The 22,897-nt window shown below is 40.2% G+C and overlaps 2 protein-coding genes across 2 annotated transcripts; both read right to left on the bottom strand.

Annotated features, from left to right (window-relative positions):
• Positions 1 to 174: 174 nt before the first annotated feature.
• LOC104420942 (COBRA-like protein 1) lies at positions 175 to 3,067 on the bottom strand. Its single transcript, XM_010032721.3, has 6 exons — positions 2,859 to 3,067; positions 1,991 to 2,070; positions 1,463 to 1,919; positions 1,221 to 1,380; positions 829 to 1,106; positions 175 to 749 (listed from the first exon to the last, which is right to left on the bottom strand). The coding sequence occupies exons 1-6, from the start codon at positions 2,932 to 2,934 to the stop codon at positions 457 to 459; spliced, it is 1,344 nt and encodes a 447-aa protein (XP_010031023.2). The 5' UTR covers positions 2,935 to 3,067; the 3' UTR covers positions 175 to 456.
• Positions 3,068 to 18,926: 15,859 nt separating this feature from the next.
• LOC120290396 (cytochrome P450 78A5-like) lies at positions 18,927 to 21,367 on the bottom strand. The gene is given in 3 exon segments (XM_039306514.1): positions 18,927 to 19,113; positions 19,116 to 19,643; positions 20,242 to 21,367. Coding segments are annotated over 3 exon segments (1,620 nt in total). The 5' UTR covers positions 21,247 to 21,367; the 3' UTR covers positions 18,927 to 19,026.
• Between the last annotated feature and the right edge of the window lie 1,530 nt (positions 21,368 to 22,897).

Raw genomic sequence — 22,897 nt, 5'->3', positions numbered from 1 at the left:
TTGCGCAACTATGTCTTTCCACGAAGCTCGGGTGACGAGTTCATTGGTTTCTAATGGTACTCATGCTATTGCTAGCCGATTTCGGTAACCTTATTGAAAGATTCGCATAGCGCAATTGGTGGAGCAAAACATATAGATGCTATTTCTTCATCAAATCAGTATCACAAAGCCAGATACACTAATACTATGATGCCATGTACTCAAGAACATTGAGTTGACATAATTTTGTAAGGCGCATTTAGCGGTTACTGAGAAATTGGCAACTGATCCTAATCTCATCCATATAGCACGCCAAACTAAATGTTAAATAAAACATGTATTTTGCACCCGAATTTCGGTTTTGGCCCCCTGATCTACTGGCAAAAGAAATAGCAATAGTCCTCTCAGTATAGAACAGAACTCTGTAGCAATTTTCAAAAATTCCACCGCAATAGCATATAGTTCCTAATCTGAAACTCATCGATGAGCCCATAATAGTGAACCTGACGCCAAGATCATCGCCACTGAATATAGAGTCGAGATAACTGATCGTTGACTGGAATTTGGCAACCATGGGTAAGCATCTGGAGGTGGCATGACGCAGTCATCGCCATTGAAGTATATTCTACGAGGGAAAGCCCATCCTTTATCAAATGTGAAGCTGGACTTGTCCTTCCAGAATAAGAGCTCCGATTGCACATTCCCAGAAGGACCTGCTTCCATGAGCAGATCATTGTAGTACTTCACTCCCCATAACATGGCAGTATCATCTGCAGAAAACAGAAGATCAACTCCAAAACTGTTCATCAAATTAGCGACATTAACAAGGTCTTTAGAGGCTTGACATACTTAACCCGGCATAAGGAGTAAGCGGCTTGTAGTTGAAGCTAAAGATCTGGGTGAGGTTATCGAAGTTGGGATGCTGCACCACCAGGTTCCACTGGGTGAAATTCATTCTGTAGTTGAAATTTGTGATGGTGATCTTCACTCGCCAGAACTCCTTGTAATTGAGCTTGACGTGCCAGTGGACACGGACCGGGCACATATGGCTGGTGCATTGTAGTAGAGGAGCGTTAGCGGATTTGCCCGGATGAGAAACAACAGAAGCCAAGTGCGGCGAATCAGCCCTGTAAGAATGTATACCGGAAAGTAGATCGATGAGTTAAAAGCTGGTTGGTACAAGATCCTGCATGGAAGTCTCAAAAAGACACAATTCAAAGTACGAAAGTACGAGAGCTCACTGTATGCAGCTCCCGGAATCCGTTGCATTGTTTCGGCAGCCACACGTACACCGTGGACAATTCACGACTGTATCATTATAAAACGATGAAAGGGAGACACAACAGGTAGGCATCTTTTGCGCGAGAAACTGAGAGTATGTGCAGGTGACATTCCAAGTCACTGCCAAAAACAAGCGATTCAAACGTCAGATGAATTCAGGATGAAGCATTGCTGCTTAATTTTTATATGAGAATTGGCTTACTCATTGCCTGTGTCGCTCTTCTTTTATCAGGCATCACGAATCTTGTCGGGCGCACTAGCTTCGGATTCCCGCAAGTGTACCCAGGCCCCGGGGCTTTGAGGGTGAATTTTTTGGGCGATCGCACAGTCTTGTTAGTAGTCCCGGCGAGGCCCACAGTGATCTGAAATGCGCTCACAGCATTTAGTGGGTCCTGAACCCATGAACTTAGCACTCCTCCTCTGCAGCAATTCGCCGTCTGCAGGTTGAACGGAGTCCCGGGCAGCAAGTCGACAACCGTCGGATCTCTTTTGCAGCAATGCGGGATCGAACCGTGGAACTTCGAACAGTCGCCTTGCTCCGTGGTTTGGCCTCCCGACATGCTCCAGATCACTTCTTTCTTGGCCCATGTCCACCCCAATTGCCATCCCGGAGCTTGAATATGGCGATATTGCTGGAAGTTATACATCGAAACCATGGCCTGTTTAAACCAGTGCAGGCACATCAGAAAACGCAGGAACAAGAGGTATGTGAAATCATCCTTGCACTCACCACATAACCATCCGAAGTCCAGCTCAGTATGTCCCATTTGACCGTGATATTTCCTATAGGATCGAGCGGATCATACGCTTCTGCAACAACAATCGATCCAAGAGAACATGAATTTCAATCCTGAAGAGCGAAAAACTCGGTCATGTCTCGGTAGTCCAGTACTCTTTCGATATAAGCCATAATTATTGCCCGTTAAAGGAACTGCACTTTTTCTTGCTGATATCATGCCAAATGCACTCTAGGACTAATGCTAAAGTTATTTTTCAATACTATTTGAGATTGTAATTTACCAAATGGTATAGCATTTCGGAAAACCCCTTTACCTTAAAAATATTTGCATTTTCTCAAAGTCATTTCTACAAAGTTGAACCAAACGGACCCTAAGTCATGCAATATGTATATAGGGTACATCGCCTCCTGCACCGGTCATCCGAATTTTGTGGTATTGTGGACGTCTTGAACTTCGCATGCATTTCTCTTAATCATCAAAAGTATGTTTACAAGTGATCATGGCGAATGGATCGAATTTTTGGTTTAAATCCTGAGAAAATGTTCCCATAAGTGGAATGCATATCTGCTTTTTCCTTGGCTAATTGCACAAGAACACGAGAAACTTTTCCACAAAAACAGTTCCTCCGAAAGTCAGCTTCTCTGATAAAAGAAAGAAACGCGTCTGGAAAAATCATTCAGTTCTCTAGTACTAGATTTTCTCAGCTCTCTCCAAGAATCATACAAGACGGATACAAACCAAAACCTCATGAAAATAGGGCCGCATCGCCAAAAGAACAAACGCATCAAGAAACAGGTCGGACCATTAACGAAAGAATCGCACGAAAAACAGGAAAATATCATCAAGAACCGCCCTGACCTGTAGGAGAAATGCCGAGACAAGAAAGCAGCAACAGAGAAACGATGGCTGAAGCCACGGAGAGGGGCGACCCCATCCTCGAGCAACGTTCAGTTCTCTGCAAGTTCGTGATGTCCTTCACAGAGAATAGAGTGAGAGAGAGAGAGAGAGAGAGCAAAGAGCAAAGAGCAAAGTTTATGGTACAGACTTCATGGCTTATGCTTAGCCACTGATCGTGGAGGAGCATGCTAATATACTTCCCTCTTGAATCATTAGTTTCTCTTCGAGGCCATCCTATGCAAATGCTAGTAAGGCACAGAAAGAAAAGAGAGAGAGAGCATAATGAGAATTCATTATCACTTCTTGATTCTTTACGTAAGGTGGTCACTGGTCACGATGTAGGAGTAGCATCACCTATTTTCGCCATAGCTAAGATATCCCACGGATGCTTTTCACATGAATTGCTTTTTCCATTCCGGACCAAGCCTTTACTCGCCGCGCTTTCGGCCGATCGCGAATTAAAACCGGGCGTTTCGATTCTGGAAAATGGTGGAGGGGAAGGGAAAAAAAGATAGAAGAAGAAAAGGTCGAGGCTTTCTGATTAGCCTTGGGAAAGCATGATGCATATTGGATGACACTCACTAATCAAGAAAATTATTTAGAAAATCATGAATACATTAGACGGATGTCAATATATTTATAAAGTTTTCAAATCCATTAATTTAGATCTAAACATTTTGACGATTTATCAATATAATCATTTTGGCCAATTTTGAAGAAAAATCAATGTCATTGACAATTTTAACAATTTTAAAAAAAAAAATCATAATTTATTTTTAAAATATTGTAAAATTTGTCAATGTCATAACCAATCGTCCTATGCCGGTCATGCCATGCAGGGCTCGACTTTACAATTTTCAACCAAAATTTATCGAATGACTAGATTAACAAATCGTCAAAAAATTTAGTACTAAACTAGTAAAATTGAAAAATTTGTGACTAAATTGATATCCATATGATAATCTTAAGACATTTTTTTAGGTGATTATACCTTATTCAAAAATTTGATCCACAAGGGTAGAAAGCAAAAGAATGCCTGATGCAATGTATCAATCAATGTTAGTGTTGAGCAAGATAATAATTCAGTGCAGTCCATGGGCAGGAATACTCTTGGTCATTAGCAGAGTCCTTGCATAACCCTTTCATGCGATTTTTTGATTTGATTAGTGATAAGGATTTGATCCTCAATTTCCCTTTTGAGACAGGAATAATTATGCTTGCTAAATAAGGGATTCACTCTTTCTTCTGCATCATCTACTTCCTTTTCCCCCCATTGGACGTGGTTAGAGAGAGGGGCTTGCTTTTGTTGGGGAATAGTTTAATTATTCTTTCCCTTGGACCTTGAATTATCATGTCCCTACTTTAATGCTGCACACATAAATTGGGGAAATCTTGATTGGGTTTGTGGTCCATGTAATGCCATTTAGGTTCCCAAATGAGCTTCATTTGCTTAAATAGAAAGTTTACCAGCTTAGTAGATGGACGTAACTTTCTTGAACCTAAAAAATCGTAATTGTCAATCATGTAAGGTCCATGTGATCAATGGCTATGATAAATCTCAGTCCATAGAAACATGGATTCAGACAAGAATTTGCCTCTTTAGAGCCCTTCTATCTTGATAATTTCTCGATTACGTCTCTACAAAGTTAACTTTCACTGGGTTTTTCTTTTTTGAATCATGTTATTATAAATGTATTGTGTTTTAGGTGGTATTAATCAGAAATTCTCAAATGTCACAACCAAAATTGAATATCGATAAATGATCATTATTTTGCCTATTTTTCCACATCAACCACCCTTTTCGTGATTGGTCTCCATGCGTGACTTCTCCATTTGATATCGAAGCTCTCCATACAAGAATTACTTCGACAATACACTTGATCACAGACATGATTACACATGATGCCCAAGATTACTACAAAAATGCCTTCCAACTGTCGTAATTGTGGTGGGATTCGATCACGGGCATCATCGCTAAGTGAAGATGTCCGCGTCTAATGTCAATCTCAAATCATAACTCGTGTTGTAAGGCTTGTTCTGGGCCACATTCCTCGGTGATCAGAACCGGATGGGCTTTTTGAAGGCCTCGGTTGTTGGGCTTATCGGTACAAGGACATAAGAAAAGAGCTCAATATGTTGCTCTTGACAAATGGGCCTGAGCTCAATGCAGTTGATGCTGGGCCTGGCAAGCAATGGCCAACGGCCCTTGCCGGTCCATCCACGGCAAGATTGGGCCCAAGAAAATTAATGGGCCTCAAAGGCCTTAACCGTTTGCCGGCCCACCCACGGCAAGATTGGGCCCAAGAAAATTAATGGGCCTCAAAGGCCTTAACCGTTGGCCGGCCAACTAAAAAAAAAAATTTCACCTTCACCTTCATCTTCTTCTTCTTCTTCTTCTTCTTCTTTTACTTCTTTTATTAGTAAACATATGCGTCTGTCTTATGTACTGTATATTCATACTTTATCTTTGATATTGTAAAATCTTGTCTTGTTGAATTGATGCAATTCTTATTAAGCAATTTATGACGGGTTAAGTATGATTCAAATTAGAAAGTTTTATAATTTTTTTCCCTAAATTCTTTAAGTTACTGATAATTTATAGATGGCTGAAAAGAGTTTTAAAAAAAAAACCAAGCCCAGGCATAACGTGTCAGGTTTGAGCATGCTCGTTGGCCATAACTAGGACTAACCTAATTTTATTCACTTAGACTCCATTTGTTTTCCAAAAATGATTTGAAAATTATTTTCTTAAAAATGGCCGTTGATATTACTTGAAATAATTAGTCAATTGAAAATATTTTCGCTTTAGAAAACAATTTATGTCTGAACATTTTCATAAATAATGAATAAGTTTTCTGTTCATTCATTTTTGTAAGTAATACATACAATTACCCTTAAGAAAAAAAATTAAATCATCCATTTTTCGCGAAATAAATGAAATTTTAATTTGGACAGCGCCATTTTCACCCTCTATATGACTAAATCCATCCCCATTTATACAAAACCACTGTCAATCTTTCAATTACAGTTTTGGGAAATGGCCACACTCCTCCTCTTTTCTTTTTTTTTTTTTAAATAGTTACCATAATTAAGCATTTCACAAGTTCTTTTTAGCGTATTAAAGAAAAGTAAGAAAAGTGAATTATCAAATATTCCTATAACATTTTACATGCTCCGTTTAAAATTATTTTCCTAATAGTAAGAGAAAAAAAGATATTCTTTTATATAGTATAAAACTAAAAAGTCTCTTCTTCATCATTGATCTTATAACAACATATTTGTTTTTTGTCATTCTTATATCAAAAGCTCACGTTCTTGGTGAACTATTTATTAATTTCATTAGTGTAAAATGTATATCAAGTCTCTTTATTTACCGTACAAAAATTTAATATTTTTTTCCTTACTATATTGGTGAGATATTCTTATACATAGCATGTAATATGTTACAGGAATATCTAGGAATACACTAAAACTATTATATACAATGAGATATCTTGATATTTTTTTGTAAACAATTCATGGATGATATCAATTTTCGTCAATTCAAAATAACAAAATTTCACTGGCATTTTCAAAAAAAAAAAAAACATTTCTTACTTTATGCAATGTTTTTATTTAATTAAATTTCATCTACTTTCATAAATTTAATTGAGAATGTAGAGAAGAAGTATATATTTTTTTAAATTTTAGTTTTCGACAACACAAATTTTTGTGGAAGTAATATCTTACAATAAATAAATAAAAAAGACAACGTGCCTTTAATATACTTGGAAAATCTACAATAAACAAAACTAATCATACGAAATTCTTAACTAATGATAGGTAGATCCTACATAGTATAAAAAAAAAAGTAAATAAATTTGGTACCACCGATTTGAATTGCAATTAAATATAGAGAGTAATTTTGTCTTTTTGGTGAAGATTGGGTATATCTAGTCATATAAGGGATGAAAATAGTACCATCCTTAATTAATTCTTTCCTTTCCTTTTGTTTTTACCAGTAAATGATTTTCCCTTCTGTGCAAATAAATACACTCAGTTCTACTTAATGATGAAAGGTATGTCTATAAATTACGCAAGTGGAGACTTGAGGCCACCGCTATGGAGCTTATATCTTTGAAGGGATAAGGGTGTCCTGTGAACCCTAAAAACTTTAGAAAAGCAAACATCTTTTTCGTTTGTTGGATTTAATTCAAAGAATGATGCTAAACAAACTTATTGATTGAAATTTACTTTAGCAAGTAACGAAAACGATATTCGGTGATAGAAGCCCCACTTTTAGAATTAGATAGTGAAAAAAATTAGTAGACAATCTCGGAGCATGTGAGTTTTTGTGCGCGCCCACATAAGAACTAAGAATTTTATAAATGTACCCATTAGAACCTAAGATGCTTTAAGGTCGTAATGAATTGTGCTTTGCGAGCAACTAGTCTTGTAAAGCCATCATCATGGTCAAAAAAAACAAATGTTGGTGGAGAGGGCATATAATTAGGGCATACGGGTGGATCCCATTTTCAAAGTAAGTAGGGGTCCTCTCTAATGGACATGACCGAACATGAGAAAATTGATATTTTTTTTTTTTTAATTTCTTTTGGGGACACCGCAAGATTTATAAATTATTATTTTGCCATATCATATGATTGTTAAATAATGAGACCTGTATAAGGGCCATGGTGGCCTGGTCTTCTGCTTCAATCTCAGGTGGCAAAAGACCAGCTAGTGGTTAGGGCGCCTAAATCAACGTCAGGCATCTCATAATTAGACCCAAAAGGGGGCAAGTGCTCATAAGTCCTCCTCCTTCTGGTCCAAACGAGAACATTAGGACAAGAGCAAAAAACGAGAAAAAGAATAGAAATATAAACGAAGGGTTTCCGTACAAGGTCTCTTTAACGTGCTTAAAGCTGGTGTTGGAGAACCATCCAACAGGAAAATATATGTATGATTACGATCCATGAATCATCATCCTCATCATCATTCATATGAAGCTTTGCTAGGCACGCAAGTGTGGAGGATGTTCTCTTTTGTGTGTGCAGGAATCTCCCTTTCCTCGGGCAAATTCATCGCTCCCTTTCGAGTTCTTTAATGAAACCGATTTGTGGTACCAAATGGGGTTTTTGTAATAATTGGTGATGATGACGACGACCGGGACGACGGGGAATTGCTTTGCTCCCATCTTTAGGGCTCTTGAGCCTCAAGCCGTCTATTCAAGCATCGAGTTTTGCGCAATTATCGCGAGTCGGGTTCGTTCCGTACAATTAATAAAATTCGAACGCATGAATTTTTTTAACGAAATCGATTTGTGGTACCGAATGGGGTTTTGTAATAATTGGTGATAATGATGACGAACGGGATGACAGAGGAATTCGAATGCATGACATCAAATGCATTCTTGTTAGGTTATTTGATTAGTCAAGAACTTTTCTTCCATAAATACCATTGATTTTATGATACTAATGAATTCTTGTTTGGTAAGGTGATACATCAACATTATCGCTTGTCCGATCCTCTCTTTGTCGGCCAATACCTCAAGACCGTCCCTATGCATTTGATGGTCTTTTGGGGTGGCATCGAATGGATATAGGACTCAAATCTATGTATCCTCGATTAACCCTAAAGCACTTGATTAGGTCAATGGCAAATTCTTGGTATGATATGAGTTGGGGCTCTTTGGTCTAAATTTTTTCCTATGTCTTATTTCAAATTGATGCATATACTACATTTTTATAAATAAGGACTACGCTCTGCTGGTGGGCACCACTATTCATCATGTTAAGACGAAATTCCGCTTTCTTTTCTATTTCAATTTCTTTTATGGATTATTATATGATGATTTTTTAACTCTCCATATATAGAAATAGAAAGATATAGACTAGAAACGACATTTCTTATAGTATTAGATTAGTATTAGTTAGTGATCCTGGCTCAGTGAGTCCTTTCTTCTATGATTCACTTTTGGCACGTGAGACTCAAAATCTCGTGCTAAAGAGCATGGAGGTTCGAGTCATCTTCAAGGCATAATATTGAGAATACTCATTGAATTTGAATAAGTTTGGCAGCAGATCACGAAATCTTGGTGATCTTCTCTATCTTAGTGAATTTGAATGGAAAGTCTGCTTTGAAATCGTCTGCCCTGCACCCACCCTCCCAGTATATGCTTCAACAAGAATCACACAAGGGTAGATTGATCCAATAGAAACCTATGGTATAATGCTCTCGTTTGGCTCCCCGCAGAGTATAGCCCACACCAAAACATCTGATTGTGGAACGGGGCAACGCCCATGAAGCTCCAGCAGAAAGGGAAGGCCTGCCAAGCCATATGCCCATGGGTGCAGGATTCTTCGAAAAAGCATGGGCTAACTTGGAGACCTGGGACCTTGGCTTAGCAAGGGATGAAGGGTCTTTTACTAGTTAGTCCTAATAAAGCCCTAAGACGGCGTATTTTTTTGAAAAGAGGCCCTTGGTAACACGATATAAAGACTCCTTTATTTTGAAATTTCATAACTCTAAAATAAAACTGAACTAAATTAAATGATAAATGAATAAAAACAAAAACAAAAACAAAAAAAAAAGTGACCTTTGAAAAAAAGGGGGAAAAAGCATTGAAAAATGTTCTTTGATTTCAAAAGGACATTATCAATCATGTGAAGATTCAATAAAGATAATTTCTCAAATGATTGTGAAAATGAAACTATCACAGCATTGTGATGAATTGATGGAGTATATATATTTTTATTTTATTTGGATATCTATATGTGCCAAAGACTAATATTAAGCGAATGACCTCACAAGTCGGACGGATTCAATATTTGAATTGGGGCTGCAGGCAGTAAAGGAACTGCACTTTTTCTTGTCGATATCATGCCGAATGCACTCTCGGGCTAAGTCATGTAGAATGCAAATGAAGTACATTGCCTCCTGCACCGATCATCCGAATATAGTGGTTAATTGGACGTCTTCAATATCGCATGCATTTTTTATGTTCAATATCTCTTAATCATCAAGAGTACGTTCACAAGTGATCGTGGCGAATGGATCGAATTTTCAGTTTAAATCATGAGAAAATGTTCCCATGAGTGGAGTGCACATCTGCTTTTTCTTTGGCCAAATTGCACAAGAACATGAGAAACTCTTTCTCAAACGCAGTTCCTCCAAAAGCCAGCTTCTCTGATGAAAGAAAGAAACGCGTCTGGAAAAATCATTCAGTTCCCTAGTCCTACAGTCACTCAGCTCTCTCCAGAGTCAAGCAAGACGGAAACGAACCGAAACCTCATGGAAATAGGGTTGCGTAAAGAACCAACGCATCAAGAAACAGGTCGGGATTAACGAAAGAACTGCATGAAGAACCGCCCCGACCTGTAGAAGAAATGGCGAGACGAGAAAGCAGGAACAGAGAGGAAATGGCTGAAGCCGCGGAGAGGAGAGACCCCGTCCTCAAGCAATGGTCTGTCTTCAGCAAGGTCATGATGTTCACGTAGCCGTTTACCGGCAAAAGCCTTCACCATGATCAGAAGCCATTATCACTTCTTGATTATTTACGTAAGGTGGTCGCTGGTCACGACATAGGAGTAGCATCACCAATTTTCACCATAGCTAAGATATCCCACGGATGCTTTTTACACGAATTGCTTTTTCCATTCCAGTGTTGGTATGCATACAATAGGTTTGAGACATTTTTTTTTTTATGATTATACCTTCTTCAATAATTTGATTTATAAGAAAAGCGAAAGGATGCCTATTGCAATGCATCAATCAATGTTAGTGTTAAACCAAGATAATAAGTCAGTGCAGTCCGTGAGCAGGCCTACCCTTGGTCATTAGCGGACTCCTTGCACAACCCTTTGATATGATTTTTTAATTTGATTGGTGATGAGGGTTTAATGCTGAATTTCCCTTTTGAGGGAGGAATAATTTTGCTTGCTAAACAAGGGAATCGCTCTTTATTCTTCATCATCTTCTTCCTTTTTCCCCCCATTGGAAGTGGTTAGAGAGAGAGAGAGGCTTGCTTTTGTTGGGGAACAGTTCAATTATTCTTTCCGTTGGGCTGTGAACTATCATCTCCCTACTTTATTGCTGCGCACATAATTTGGGGAAATCATGATGGGGTTTGTGGTCCAGGTAATGCCATTTTAGGTTCCCAAATGAGCTTCCTTTGCTTAAATAAAAAGTGCAGAAGCTCGGTAGACAGCCAATGATATCCTTGGAACCGAAGAAATCATAGCCATCAATCATACGAGATTTATGTAACCAATGACTCTAAAGAACCTTGATCGATGAAAACCCATATACATACTAGAATTTGCCTCTTTAGAGGCCTCCTATCTTGATAATCTCTCAGTTATAGGGGGATTGGAGAATGTGCCTCAACGAGATTAACTTAACCAGATTTTTTCTTTTTTGAACCATGTTTTCATATGGTATTAATCAGAAATTCTCAAATGTAACAATCAAAAGAAAATCGATAAATAGATAAATGGATTCATTATTTTGTCTATTTTTTCAACACAATCACCCCTTCTACAATTGGTCTCCATGTGTGACCTCTCCATTTGATATCAAAGCTCTCCGTATAAAAAATACTTCGATAATACACTTAATCACGGACATGATTATACTTGTTACCCAAGTTTACTAAAAAAAACCTTCCAACTGTCATAACTGTGGTGGATTCGATCATCGCGATCATCACTAAGTGAAGATGTCCACGTTTAATGCCAATATCAAATCATATTATCCACAACCAATCTCAAAAAATGACAATTTCACACACAAGAAGTCATGGGATGTCACTTGTGTTATAAGGCTTGTTCTGGGCTTTTTGAAGGCCTCGGTTGTTGGGTTATCAGTACAAGGACACAAGAGAAGAGCTCAATCTGTTGCTCTTGACAAATGGGCCTGAGCTTGTTGCAGTTAATACTTAGACTGGCTGGCAAAGGCCAACGGGCCCTGCCTGCCCAGTCTCAGCAAGATAGGGCCCAAAAAAATTGATGGGCCTCAAAGGGCTCAACGGTCGGCCGGCCAACTAAAAAAGAAAATCAGAAAATTTTCTATGACCCTAGAGGTCTGTCACCCTCTTTTTCACCTTCGTCACTTTCTCAAAAATTCTCAAAAATTCCTACTTTCTAACATATTCCCACTTTATAAATACGGTTCCCTCGCTACTTATGACACGTGGCCATTTTTAAATCTGAGCGACAATGGACCCAACTTGGGTAAACCAACCAAAAAGAAGTGATGTATGAGAATTTTTCGAGATTATAAGCCATCATACAGTTCGCAAAAGTGTCGAAAGAGTTGTCATTGTGATCCATAGGCCGGAATTGGACACTTGTTGCTGCACGAATAGCATTGTCCATTGATAGGGAAATGACCATGTCCAACAGGAGAGGGATGTTTGTAGACCTAGGCCGTCAAACCAAGTATAGCCATGGAATATCATATTTCATTTTTTAATTTTATTAGTAAACATATGTGTTGTTAAGATTATGCACACAATCAGAAGGATATAGAGAATAAAAGCGAGAAAAAGAAATCAATACATAAATTTTTTATCATAATTCACCCTTAATCTTGGGCAACATCATATAGGATTCCACTATAATTAATACCCCACACCTCTTTATGACATTCATCAATTATAAAAGAAATAGATTATATATACCCAATAGCCTAAAAGCCTAAACTACCAATAAAATATGGGCTCAAACTATAAAAGCTCTCTTACGGTTAAAGGATACTACTCCCATCCACTCACCGGGGAGCAAGACTCTCGTGCCTTCTTATCGATAGAGAGTATGAACCACATCCAACATGTGTCTTATATACCGTATATTCATTCTTTGTCTATGATATTGGAAAATATTATCGTATTGAATTGATGCGATTCTCATTTTGAAATTTATGATAGAAAGTTTTATAATTTTTTTCTAAATTCTTTAAGTTATTTTTTTTTTTTGTCCACAAAATTCTTTAAGTTATTGAGAATTTATATATCAAAGAATAATAATTTTAAAAATAGAAAAGAAAACCAATTTCGGGCATTATGATTCGGGGTCAAGCATGTGGGTTGAACAGGCCTATTGGCCATAACTAGGACTAGCTTAAGCCTAATTTGAAAAATTGTTAGAGTATTTGAAATAATTAGTTAATTGAAAATATTTCAATTATTAACAACAATTTATTTCTAAAAATTTTCATGGACAATAAAAAAAAATTCTATTCATATATTTTTGTTAGCGATACAAGTGATTATTTTTAAGAAAATATTTTCCAAATCATTCATTTTTTGCAAAACAAATGAAACCTTACTTTCTTTTGTTTTTACAAGCTAAATGATTTTCCCTTCTATCCATAGGAATCCACCAATTCTACTTAATGATTAAATGTGAATAAATTGCCATACCAATGTAGCTTATATACTATTGAGAATTTCTTTGAAGGGAAAGGGTTGTCCTATGAACCCTAAGAAAATCTCAAAAAGCAACGTCTTTTACATTTGTCAAAGTTGATTCGAGAGACATAATTCTAGATGAACTTATTGATTGAAATGTACTTTAGTAGGAAACGAAAATGATATTTGGCAATGGAAGCCCCTTTTTTAGAATCAAATAGTGAGAAAAAAATATGAGATAGCAGTGGAGCATGCGAGTTTTTGCGCACACCCACATGAGAACTAAGAATTTTATAAATGTACCCATTAGAACCTAAGATGCTTTTAAGGTTGTAATGAATCGTGCTTTATGAGCACTTAGTCCTGATTCATGTGATCGCTACAGCCATCATCATGGTCAAAAAAAACAAATGTTGGTGTATAGAGCATATAATTAGGGCATGCCGGTGGATCCCATTTTCAAAGTAAGAAGGGGTCCTCTCTAATGGACATGAATGAACATGAGAAGATTAAAATTTTTTTTAATATATTTCGGGCACGCCGCAATATTTATAAATTATTATTTTGCCATATCATATGATTGTTAAATAATGAGACCTATCCAAGACCATAGTGGCCTGGTCTTCTGCTTCAATCTCAGATGGCAAAAGACCAGCTAGTGGTTAGGGCTTATAAATCAACGTCAAGCATCTAATAATTAGACCCAAAAGGGAGCAAGTGGTCATAAGTTCTCTCCTCTTTCTGGTCCATACGAGAACATTAGAACTAGGGCAAAAAATGAGAAAAAGAATAGATAGAATAAACGAAGGGTTTTCGTGTAATGTCTCTTTAACGCTTTAAGCTGGTGTTGGAGAAGCATCCAACAGGAGAATATATATATATATATATATGATTATTATCCATGAATCATCATCCTCATCATCATTATTATTCATATGAAGCTTTGCTACGCATGCAAGTGTGGAGGATGTTCAATTCTTGTGTGTGCAGGGAACCTCCTTTCCTCTGGCCAAGAATCGATTCATCTCTCCCTCTCGACTTCTTTAATGAAACCGATTTGTGGTACCAAATGGGGTCTTTATAATGATTGGTGATGATGATGACGAACTGGATGACGAGGAATTGCTTTGTTCCCATCTCTAGGGCTCTTGAGCCTCAAGCTGTTCGTTCATGCATCGAGTTTGCGCATCATCGCTAGTTGGGTTCGTTCCGTATAATTAATAGAATTTTTGAACGCATGAATTCTTTAACGAAATCGATTTGTGGTACCAAATGAGGTTTTGTAATAATTGTTGATGATGATGACAAACGGGATGACGAGGAATTGCTTTGTTCCCATCTCTAAGGTTGCTCATGCATCGAGTTTGCTTGATTATAGTGAGTCAGATTCATTCCATAATTAACAAAAATCAAACGCGTGAAGTCAAATGCGTTTTTGTTAGGTCATGTGATTAGTCAAGAACTTTTCATCTATAACTACTGTCGATTTCATGATACAAATGAAAATTCGATTAAGATAATTTCTCAAATGCTTGTGCCAAATGAAACTATCATGACGTTGTGATGAAATGATGGAGTATATATGCTTTTATTTTCTTTGGACCACTATATGCGCCGAAGACTAATATTAAGAGAATGACCTCGCAAGTTGGACAGATTCAATATTTAAATTGGGGCTGCAGGCAGTGTATAGCCTTGTTCGATGTGGGGATGTGCTTGTTTTGTACTGAGCAAGTTAGGATGTGATGAAATTCATTAAGCACAAAATATGCCTTAGGCATCTGAAAAATCAAGTTCCCTTTCTTTAGGCCACCTCCGATCACTTTATAGCTAAAGCTTAAAAGTGGGGCATCACATAAGCAAGGTATTAAAATGTGAGATGAAAACTTATTGCGTGCACCCGATGCATGCCCTAGTTCGCAGACCATTGAATAAAACAGAGTTCCCGAGCTCGATGATGTACATGTGATGCGGAGCTTGATGCCCCTACATACACTCGATAATCTATCCTTGCTAGTCACGGTTTCTCCTTCGTTTTCTTACGGTGCCTGCTTATGAAGCACGACATCTCTCGTTCCATCAAAACCGCCGAATAGATCGACTCATGATGATTAAATTTGGTGGATGAGAATAATGACTAGGGATGGAATCTTAGATATTATAATAGCCAAAATTAATCATCGGACTAGGATTTTAACTAGGTACAACTTTCGTACGGCTAGGTGCACTTGGCTTCAAGAGAATGTAAGAGTTTTCCTAATATGAACTACATTAATTGATATTGTAATTTACTGTTTTTACGACTACCGTAAAACAGGGCTGGTTTAAGGTAAGATAGAAGGTTTCTTAATTAGTCTAATATGGGGCTAGCTAGTGTGAGCCGAGTTGAGCCTGGCCCATAATGAGGGGGTTTGGCTGGAAACTCTATAAATAGTGCTCAAGCCGAGTTGAGCCTGGCCCATAATGAGGGAGTCTGGCTGGAAACTCTATAAATAGTGCTCAAGTCTCTCCTCTAACCCTAATTTTCACATGTATCCTCACCTAAATGACGTTTACCTAACGCTACACGTGAGAGGGCCGCCTCATTGAGCTAGTGATACGGAGGGCAATAAAGGAAAAGGGCGCCTGAAACATTGTGTTTCCGCTTCCACTTCAAGAACAATAGATTCCAAAATAGGTGCGTTAATCTTTCTACTCAATTATACATGTTCTTGTTCTAGTTATGGAGATCTTGGATTACACAATTTGCGTCCAACAGTGAACACTTGAGGTATTGAGAGAGAGAGAGAGGGCCAAAGGAAAGGGAATAAGAGGAAGATATGAGTGTGGATAGGAATATTAAAAAACAAAATGAAAGTACCCAAGAACCAAAAAAAAAAAAATTAACTTGGGAATAAAGACAGTATAAGTATCATAACTTTTAAAGAGCAATTACTTAAGGGCCCTATTTTAATTCAATGTTTGGTGAATATCTCAAAGAACAAATCTGATGACCAACTCGATTTTCGGGCAATGGGCATTGTGATACAGCTGTGTGGGCTTGATGACAGACTTCATGCTTCGGTTTGAAGAAAGAGACAATGGATAAAGTTGGGCATTGGATATTCAATTTAAGATAGACTGATGCAGAAGGATACCTGAATTAGGGAAAGTAAACTTAACACTAGAGCCCACACGTGAGAATGAAATTATTAGTTATTAAGATGCACACATAAGTTGTGTTAGAAAAGAGTCCCAATTTGATATGCCTCATCGGAGTCACTTAAATAAATGCTTTTAAATGTTTTTGCTTTAAATTGATCACCCATAACATTTTAGCATCCAACTAATTGTTCATAAAATTTTGGCACAAAACATTTTAAAATTTTATATACTGACATTGTTAAATATATCAATTTTTCACAAATTGAGTAAATCGGTTCCCAAGCGTTCTCTAGCATTGATCCTCGCAGTCAATCTAAGAGAAGTCCTCCATTTCCATAAGGCTCCAAATTCCACCATTCAATCTAAACACAAAGCTGTTAATAGAAAAACCAAATGCAAAATTACGAGAGATATAAAAGATTTTACTTACTTCCTTTTTTTTCTATAAAAACAAGTAGATCTTTGTGATTTTAGATGAAATTATTTGGACAAGAATATTTGCTCCATGATTTTTCTTTTGAGTTGAACAAAAACAAAGAAAAATAGTGGCAAAGTTAGAATATTTGCTTTTGACTCATGTCGTTATTTTGTCAAATTTCTAACTTAAAATTTTCAGAGCAAAATTCTTACAAATGATAAACTAAGTGTTGAAAAACTTTATGAACCATCACATTCATATTGCGATTTTTCCAAAAAGTTTCATTGAAGTGACTTTGACGAGTGACATCGAATTTTCTGACAAATTCAGTTATTAGAGCCACTCAAATTAACGTTTTTCAAAAATTGCTACATAAATGGTCATTTTAGAAGTTTCGGTATCAAAATGAGCATCACACGAAAATCATAACATTAATACCGTCTTTTTTTTCCCTCGGGAGTTTGGTACTAGGGTATAAATAACGATAAAATAGGCGGGTTTGCATGAATATTCAAATCCCGCATGCATCAATCTTTTATCTTTCTAGGGTTGCCAAAAAGGGGCAAAGCTTTTTTCCCCAGCACACCTTCCCTCAGATAATTATTCTCTGAGGAGGATTTGCATCTGCCAGAGCCCAGAATAAAAAAGAGAAAGTGGGTGGGTGTGTGCGAGATATGATATGAACGAGCCATATCATCAATGATTTTATGTTTAGGTTCTTATTCCTCAATCATTCAAAAGTCCCTATTCAAGTGATGATATAGTAAAGTGGAAAGCTACGAAAATTCGCCCAACAACAAAAGTAACCAAAAAAAAAAAAAAAAAGTGGGGATTCTTAAATGTTACGATAGCACCTTAATTAAGGAATCATTGTCTAGGAAGAAGCTCTTTTGTTCGTATCATTTTTTTAATTGGAGCTACAAAAAAGGGCTTTTGCAAGGGATAAAGATGCACAAGGGAGTGGCATTGAAAGAGAAAACAGAGCTCAAACTATTATAATATGTGATGGGATCGAATGAATGAGGAGAACGACCAAACAATCCATAACCCTAAAGTTTAAAAAACCTAATTAAACTAGTGCTCATGCTTACACACACACTTACGTATGCATAATCAATTAGTTTAAGGGATCACGCTTTTATTCTTATCTTTTGTCATGTGAATCCTAGCCATCTTAATGGAAATATCCTAATACGTTAGGCTTTTGCCATTGGAGTAGCGTTTAACGGCGCAAGACCAGACTCTAAATTTAGCTTCGGCGACATGGCTCTTAGCTGAACCCAATAAACCCCTCTCTCTCTCTCTCTCTCTCTAATTGCTTACAGACACATGCATAATAAATTAGTTTTAAGTAATCATGCTTTCATTCTTATCTTTTGCCATGCGAATCCTAGCCATCCTTATGAAAATATCCAAACTCCCTAGACTTACGCCATTGGAGTAGCGTTTACCAGCGCACTACCCGACCTCCAAATTTAGGCTTTGGCGACGTAACTCTTAGCCGAGCCCAATAAACCGAGTACGTGTACATCTATGTTCGATAAAGATCCTTTCGACACGATCATATGCCCGAAGGGGCCGAGAGAGTGACGGGGACGGATTAGTTCCGCTGGCATACTTGGATACCCCTGGAATATATACACATTCCAGGCTTCTTTAACACAAGTGTCGTGCCATCTTATGGCCCTGCTGGCCCTAAGCTTACACGCATCGTCTTTTACAAGAAGCTTGAGTACGGATCTTCTGCTCTTGCGCTAAAAGATTAGAACCGGACAAAACCCTGATGGGATGGCAAAAAGAGTTATTCGATCAAACATTGTGGAGAGAGAGAAAACATGTGAAAATGGCGCAACATGCTCAACAACTTAAGGGAGCCCGAACGCTGATTATATTGAGCATTTATACAAGGTGGTTTGTGTACATGGGGGCTTCAATGGCTAAAAAGACAAGCGACAAGCACTACAAAAGCACATTTTCCTTACACACTCCTGCACCGGCAGAAAGTAGGGAGATAGAAAGAACAGAGAAAAAAAAATTAGTATGGCAAAACATAGAGAAGAAGCTAAAAACTAAGTCCCCACTAGAAGAGTTGACAAAATTATGGAGGAGACCACCTTGCATAATCCCATCATATTTATGATCCCACATCACTCACAACAAACTCTCAGGGATATCCCAAATCAAACTTGCAACCTCCTATGGATGGCCCTGCAGACCAGGGACTGTTTCATCTCCATCGTCAGCTTCAGCCGCTCCGACAAGTCCACCCCCGATCCGACCCGACCCACTTGTAGCTCTGCAGCAGCTGGGCGAGCCAGAGCTCCACCGTGGCCAACCCCATGGCTTTGCCGGGGCACACCCTCCGCCCGGCGCCGAACGGGGCGAGCCTCAGGTCCGAGCCCATGATCGGGAACTCGCCGCCGTCCCCCGCCACGAACCTCTCCGGCTTGAACTCTTCCGGATCGGGCCAGACCGCCTCGTCGTGGGTTATGGCCCACATGTTCACCATGGCGGTGGTCCCCGCCGGGACGAAGTGGCCCCCGACGTGGGTGTCGTGGACGGCGAGCCTGGCCCAGGACAGGAGCGGGCCCGGCGGGTGCACCCTCAGGGTCTCCTTGACGATGGCCCGCAGGTACGGGAGCCTGGGGAGGTCGGAGTCCTCCACGGGCCGGGCCGACCCGATGGCGGCGTCGATCTCGGACTGGGCTTTCGCTTGGATGTCGGGGTGGAGGACCATCCTGGCCAGAATCCACTCCAGGAGGATGGCCACCGTATCAGTGCCTCTGAAGATCATCTCCTGATCGAAAATAACACCACAACAAAAGGAAAAACATTTCAACTTTTCGCTTTCATCGAACAAAGAATGGCTCTCCAAATCCGTCCTCGCAATGCTGCCAGCATACGAGATCGCCAGCAGGGAAGTAACAAAGCAAAGCAAAAGGAACATGCCCCAGCAGATAAACCGAGATGGATAAGGAATGAGAATAAGATAAAAAGGTGGTGATGGGGGGCAAAAATATTCAGATTCCCAACACCTTGGGACGTCCCCGACAACAACCCAAAAACAAAATAAAACCAAACAAAAGCAGAGCGAAATGCAATATGTAAAGCATCCACCCACAATGAACCCTGAACAAACAAAAGGAGGCTCTCGCCAGGACAAACTACAAAGCATTCCCGCATGAAAAAGAAAAGAGAAGAAAACAACCTAGGAAACGCATCTGACGCCGAAAATATCCCGACCACAAAGTTTTCCAATTGCATGTACTTCCAGACCATGAAATAGTTTTAACACTAATATGGAAATATACGGTTCTTCCTGGTAGAAAAATGGAGCAAAAGCAAGCCATGTATGATAACTCAAACCTGGAAAGCGGTCAAAAAGGACGACTTACCCACAGAACAGCAATCATGTCGGAGTCGCTGAGACGGTTCTCCTTCTGTAAGTCCAGCAGGACGTCGACGAAATCTCCGGCGCTCTCGTCCTTCTCGTCGCTCCTCTCAACCTTAAGCCTCCTCCTCATCCTGTGGTCCTCGACGATCGCCCCTACGAAGGCGTTCACCTTCTCGCAGAGCCGGCGGCACCTCCTCCTCACGCCCTGCAAGTCCAGGGAGCGCAGCAGGGGGAAGTGGTCGCCCCAGTTGAACACGCCCAGCAGCTCGTACCCTTCGCTCACCAGGCGCTCCAGCTCGACACCACCGCCGCCATTGCGGTCGCCGAAGTCGTAGGACCGCCCGAACACGGTGGACATCACGTTGTTGAGGGAGCCCAAGTGCAGCACCTTCCTCACCCCAACCTCGCCGCGCTCCTCCATGAGGGCCCTGATGTCCCCCACCATCTGGAGCCCTATCCGGGCCCGGGACTTCCCGGACGCGGCGATCCTCCTGGGGCTGAACAGGTGAGTCGCGGAGATCCTCCTCAGGTTGCGCCAGTACTCGCCGTAGGGGGCGAACCCCATCGCCCGGTGGAACAGGAGCTCGTACGCCGACTCCTTCACGGGGCGGTCCGCGAAGGCCGAGCTGCTCAGCATCTCTCTGGCGCTCTCGGGCTCGCTCGAGATGACGAAGCGGGTGAGCCCCACCGAGAACGCCATCAGCTTCCTGGCCCCGGAGCTCCTCGAGAGCTCGTCGAGGACCCGGTGCGTGAGCGACCCGGTGAAGGCGAAGACGAGGCCGAGGACGGGGACGCCGGACGGGCCCGGCAGGGAAACCGACACGCCGCCGCTGTTGGAGGGGCGTCCCTTCGAGAGGGCCCATGCGAGGCCGCCGGGCGATAGCCAGAAGGCGAAAATGGCAGCGAAGAGGACGAAGCAGGTGGCGAGCTGGAGGCTGAGGACGGCGTGCGAAGGGCCGGCGTCAGGCCCCAGGACGCTGAACAGGTCGTCGGTCGAAACGGCCATGGTAGTGAGGAGACTGTAGAGATAGTGGCTGTTGCTGTAGCGGCGGAGAAGGGCGGAGGACGGAGGACGGAGGAGGACGAGGAGGGTGTGGTGAGAAGAGAGAGAGAGAGGGAGGGTGGTTTATATAGGCCACTTTTTTACCTGCTGCTTACTGCTTACCATCTTTAACCATGGGTCTGTCGGAAGATATGCTCGGGAGTCCGGAAGATATGCCGGGAATCTGTACATTGAGTACAGTTGAAGAAATACAATTAGGGATTAAATTGAGATATTGGATCGATTTGTAGGGATTAAACTGAGATCTATACATACAATTGAAGAAATACAAAAAATTTCTCTCTAAAACTTAGGGCGCGTTTGGTTGTGTTTTGTTTAAAAATTGTTAGGGGAACAAAATAGAAAAAAGTATTTCCTTCCGAGAACAATTTTGAACAAAAATACGCGTTTGGTAAACTTGTTCCGGAATAAAAAATAAACAAAACATGTTTGGTAAATTTGGATAATTTTTTTATTTCTTTTATTTTTTCTATTTTTTTTTTTTTTTTCCTTTTTTTCTTTTTTTTTCTTTTCATTTTTTTTTTCTTTTGGCCTGGTCGCCGCCAAGGCCTTGGCCGGGCGACCGCCGGCGAGGGCCGAGCTCGCCCGGCGGCGGGCGGCGCGGCCTCAGCCGGGCCACCGCTGAGAGGCCGAGGCTCGCCGGCCGGGCGAGCTCGGCCTCGCCGCCCGGGCGAGCTCGAGGCGGATGCGGGCGAGATCGAGCTCGCCTGTGCCGGCGCGAGGTCGGCCTCGCCTTGATCCGCGAGGCCGACCTCGCCTCCACTACGGCGAGCGTCGGCCTCGCGGGGCCGGCGAGCCTCGCCGTGGCCGGGCGAGGCCGCCGGCCCCTCGTCGGCCGGTCGCCGGCCGTGGCCGAGGCCGGCGACCGGCCTCGGCCATGAAAGAAGAACAAGAAAAATAAAAGAAAAAAGAAAAAAAAAGTGTTTCGATTTGTGTTCCAAACAAGAAACACGAATTTTGTGTTTTTAACGTTTCTTTTTTTTGTTCCTGGGAACAAAAGAACAAAAAAAGGAACAGAAACGCACCCAAACGTTTACTGTTTTTTTTGTTCCTGGGAACAAAAACAGAAAAACTGTTTAAAAACATAAAAAAGAAGTGCAAACAAACGGGGCCTTATTCGCTTCTTACTTCACTTCGTTTTCTTTCATGTCCTATTTGACCGATTTGACCAATTTGTCCCTCCTTATAATTTGACCCTCCATTGAAATTGATGGACCTGCATGGGAATGTTGTGGTGGTGGTCCTCCCCTCCAAATGTGTAGTTTTCTTTAAATAAAATAAAATTAATTATCGGATGACGATTATTGGATGAGAAATTTGCAAGCATTGAAAGAGTCATAAAAACTTTATAGTGAGTACATGGATTTGAAGAATGGAAGTTATTGAAGAGTTTAGTTACTTTATTGTGGATTTTGATCGTGTTTATAATTATTGAAATCTATACATAGAATACAATTGAAGAAATACAAAAGATTTCTCCCTAAAACTTATTCGCTTCTTACTTGACTTCGTTTTCTTTCAGGTCCGATTTGACCAATTTGACCGATTTGTCCCCCTTATTATTTGACCCTCCATTGAAATTTTTTTAGCAAAT

Source organism: Eucalyptus grandis, chromosome 2 (genome assembly GCF_016545825.1).
Source record: "Eucalyptus grandis isolate ANBG69807.140 chromosome 2, ASM1654582v1, whole genome shotgun sequence".
Lineage (NCBI taxonomy): Eukaryota > Viridiplantae > Streptophyta > Magnoliopsida > Myrtales > Myrtaceae > Eucalyptus > Eucalyptus grandis.
Note: the sequence above shows the minus strand (reverse complement) of the source record. Positions and strands in the feature narration are given on the sequence as shown.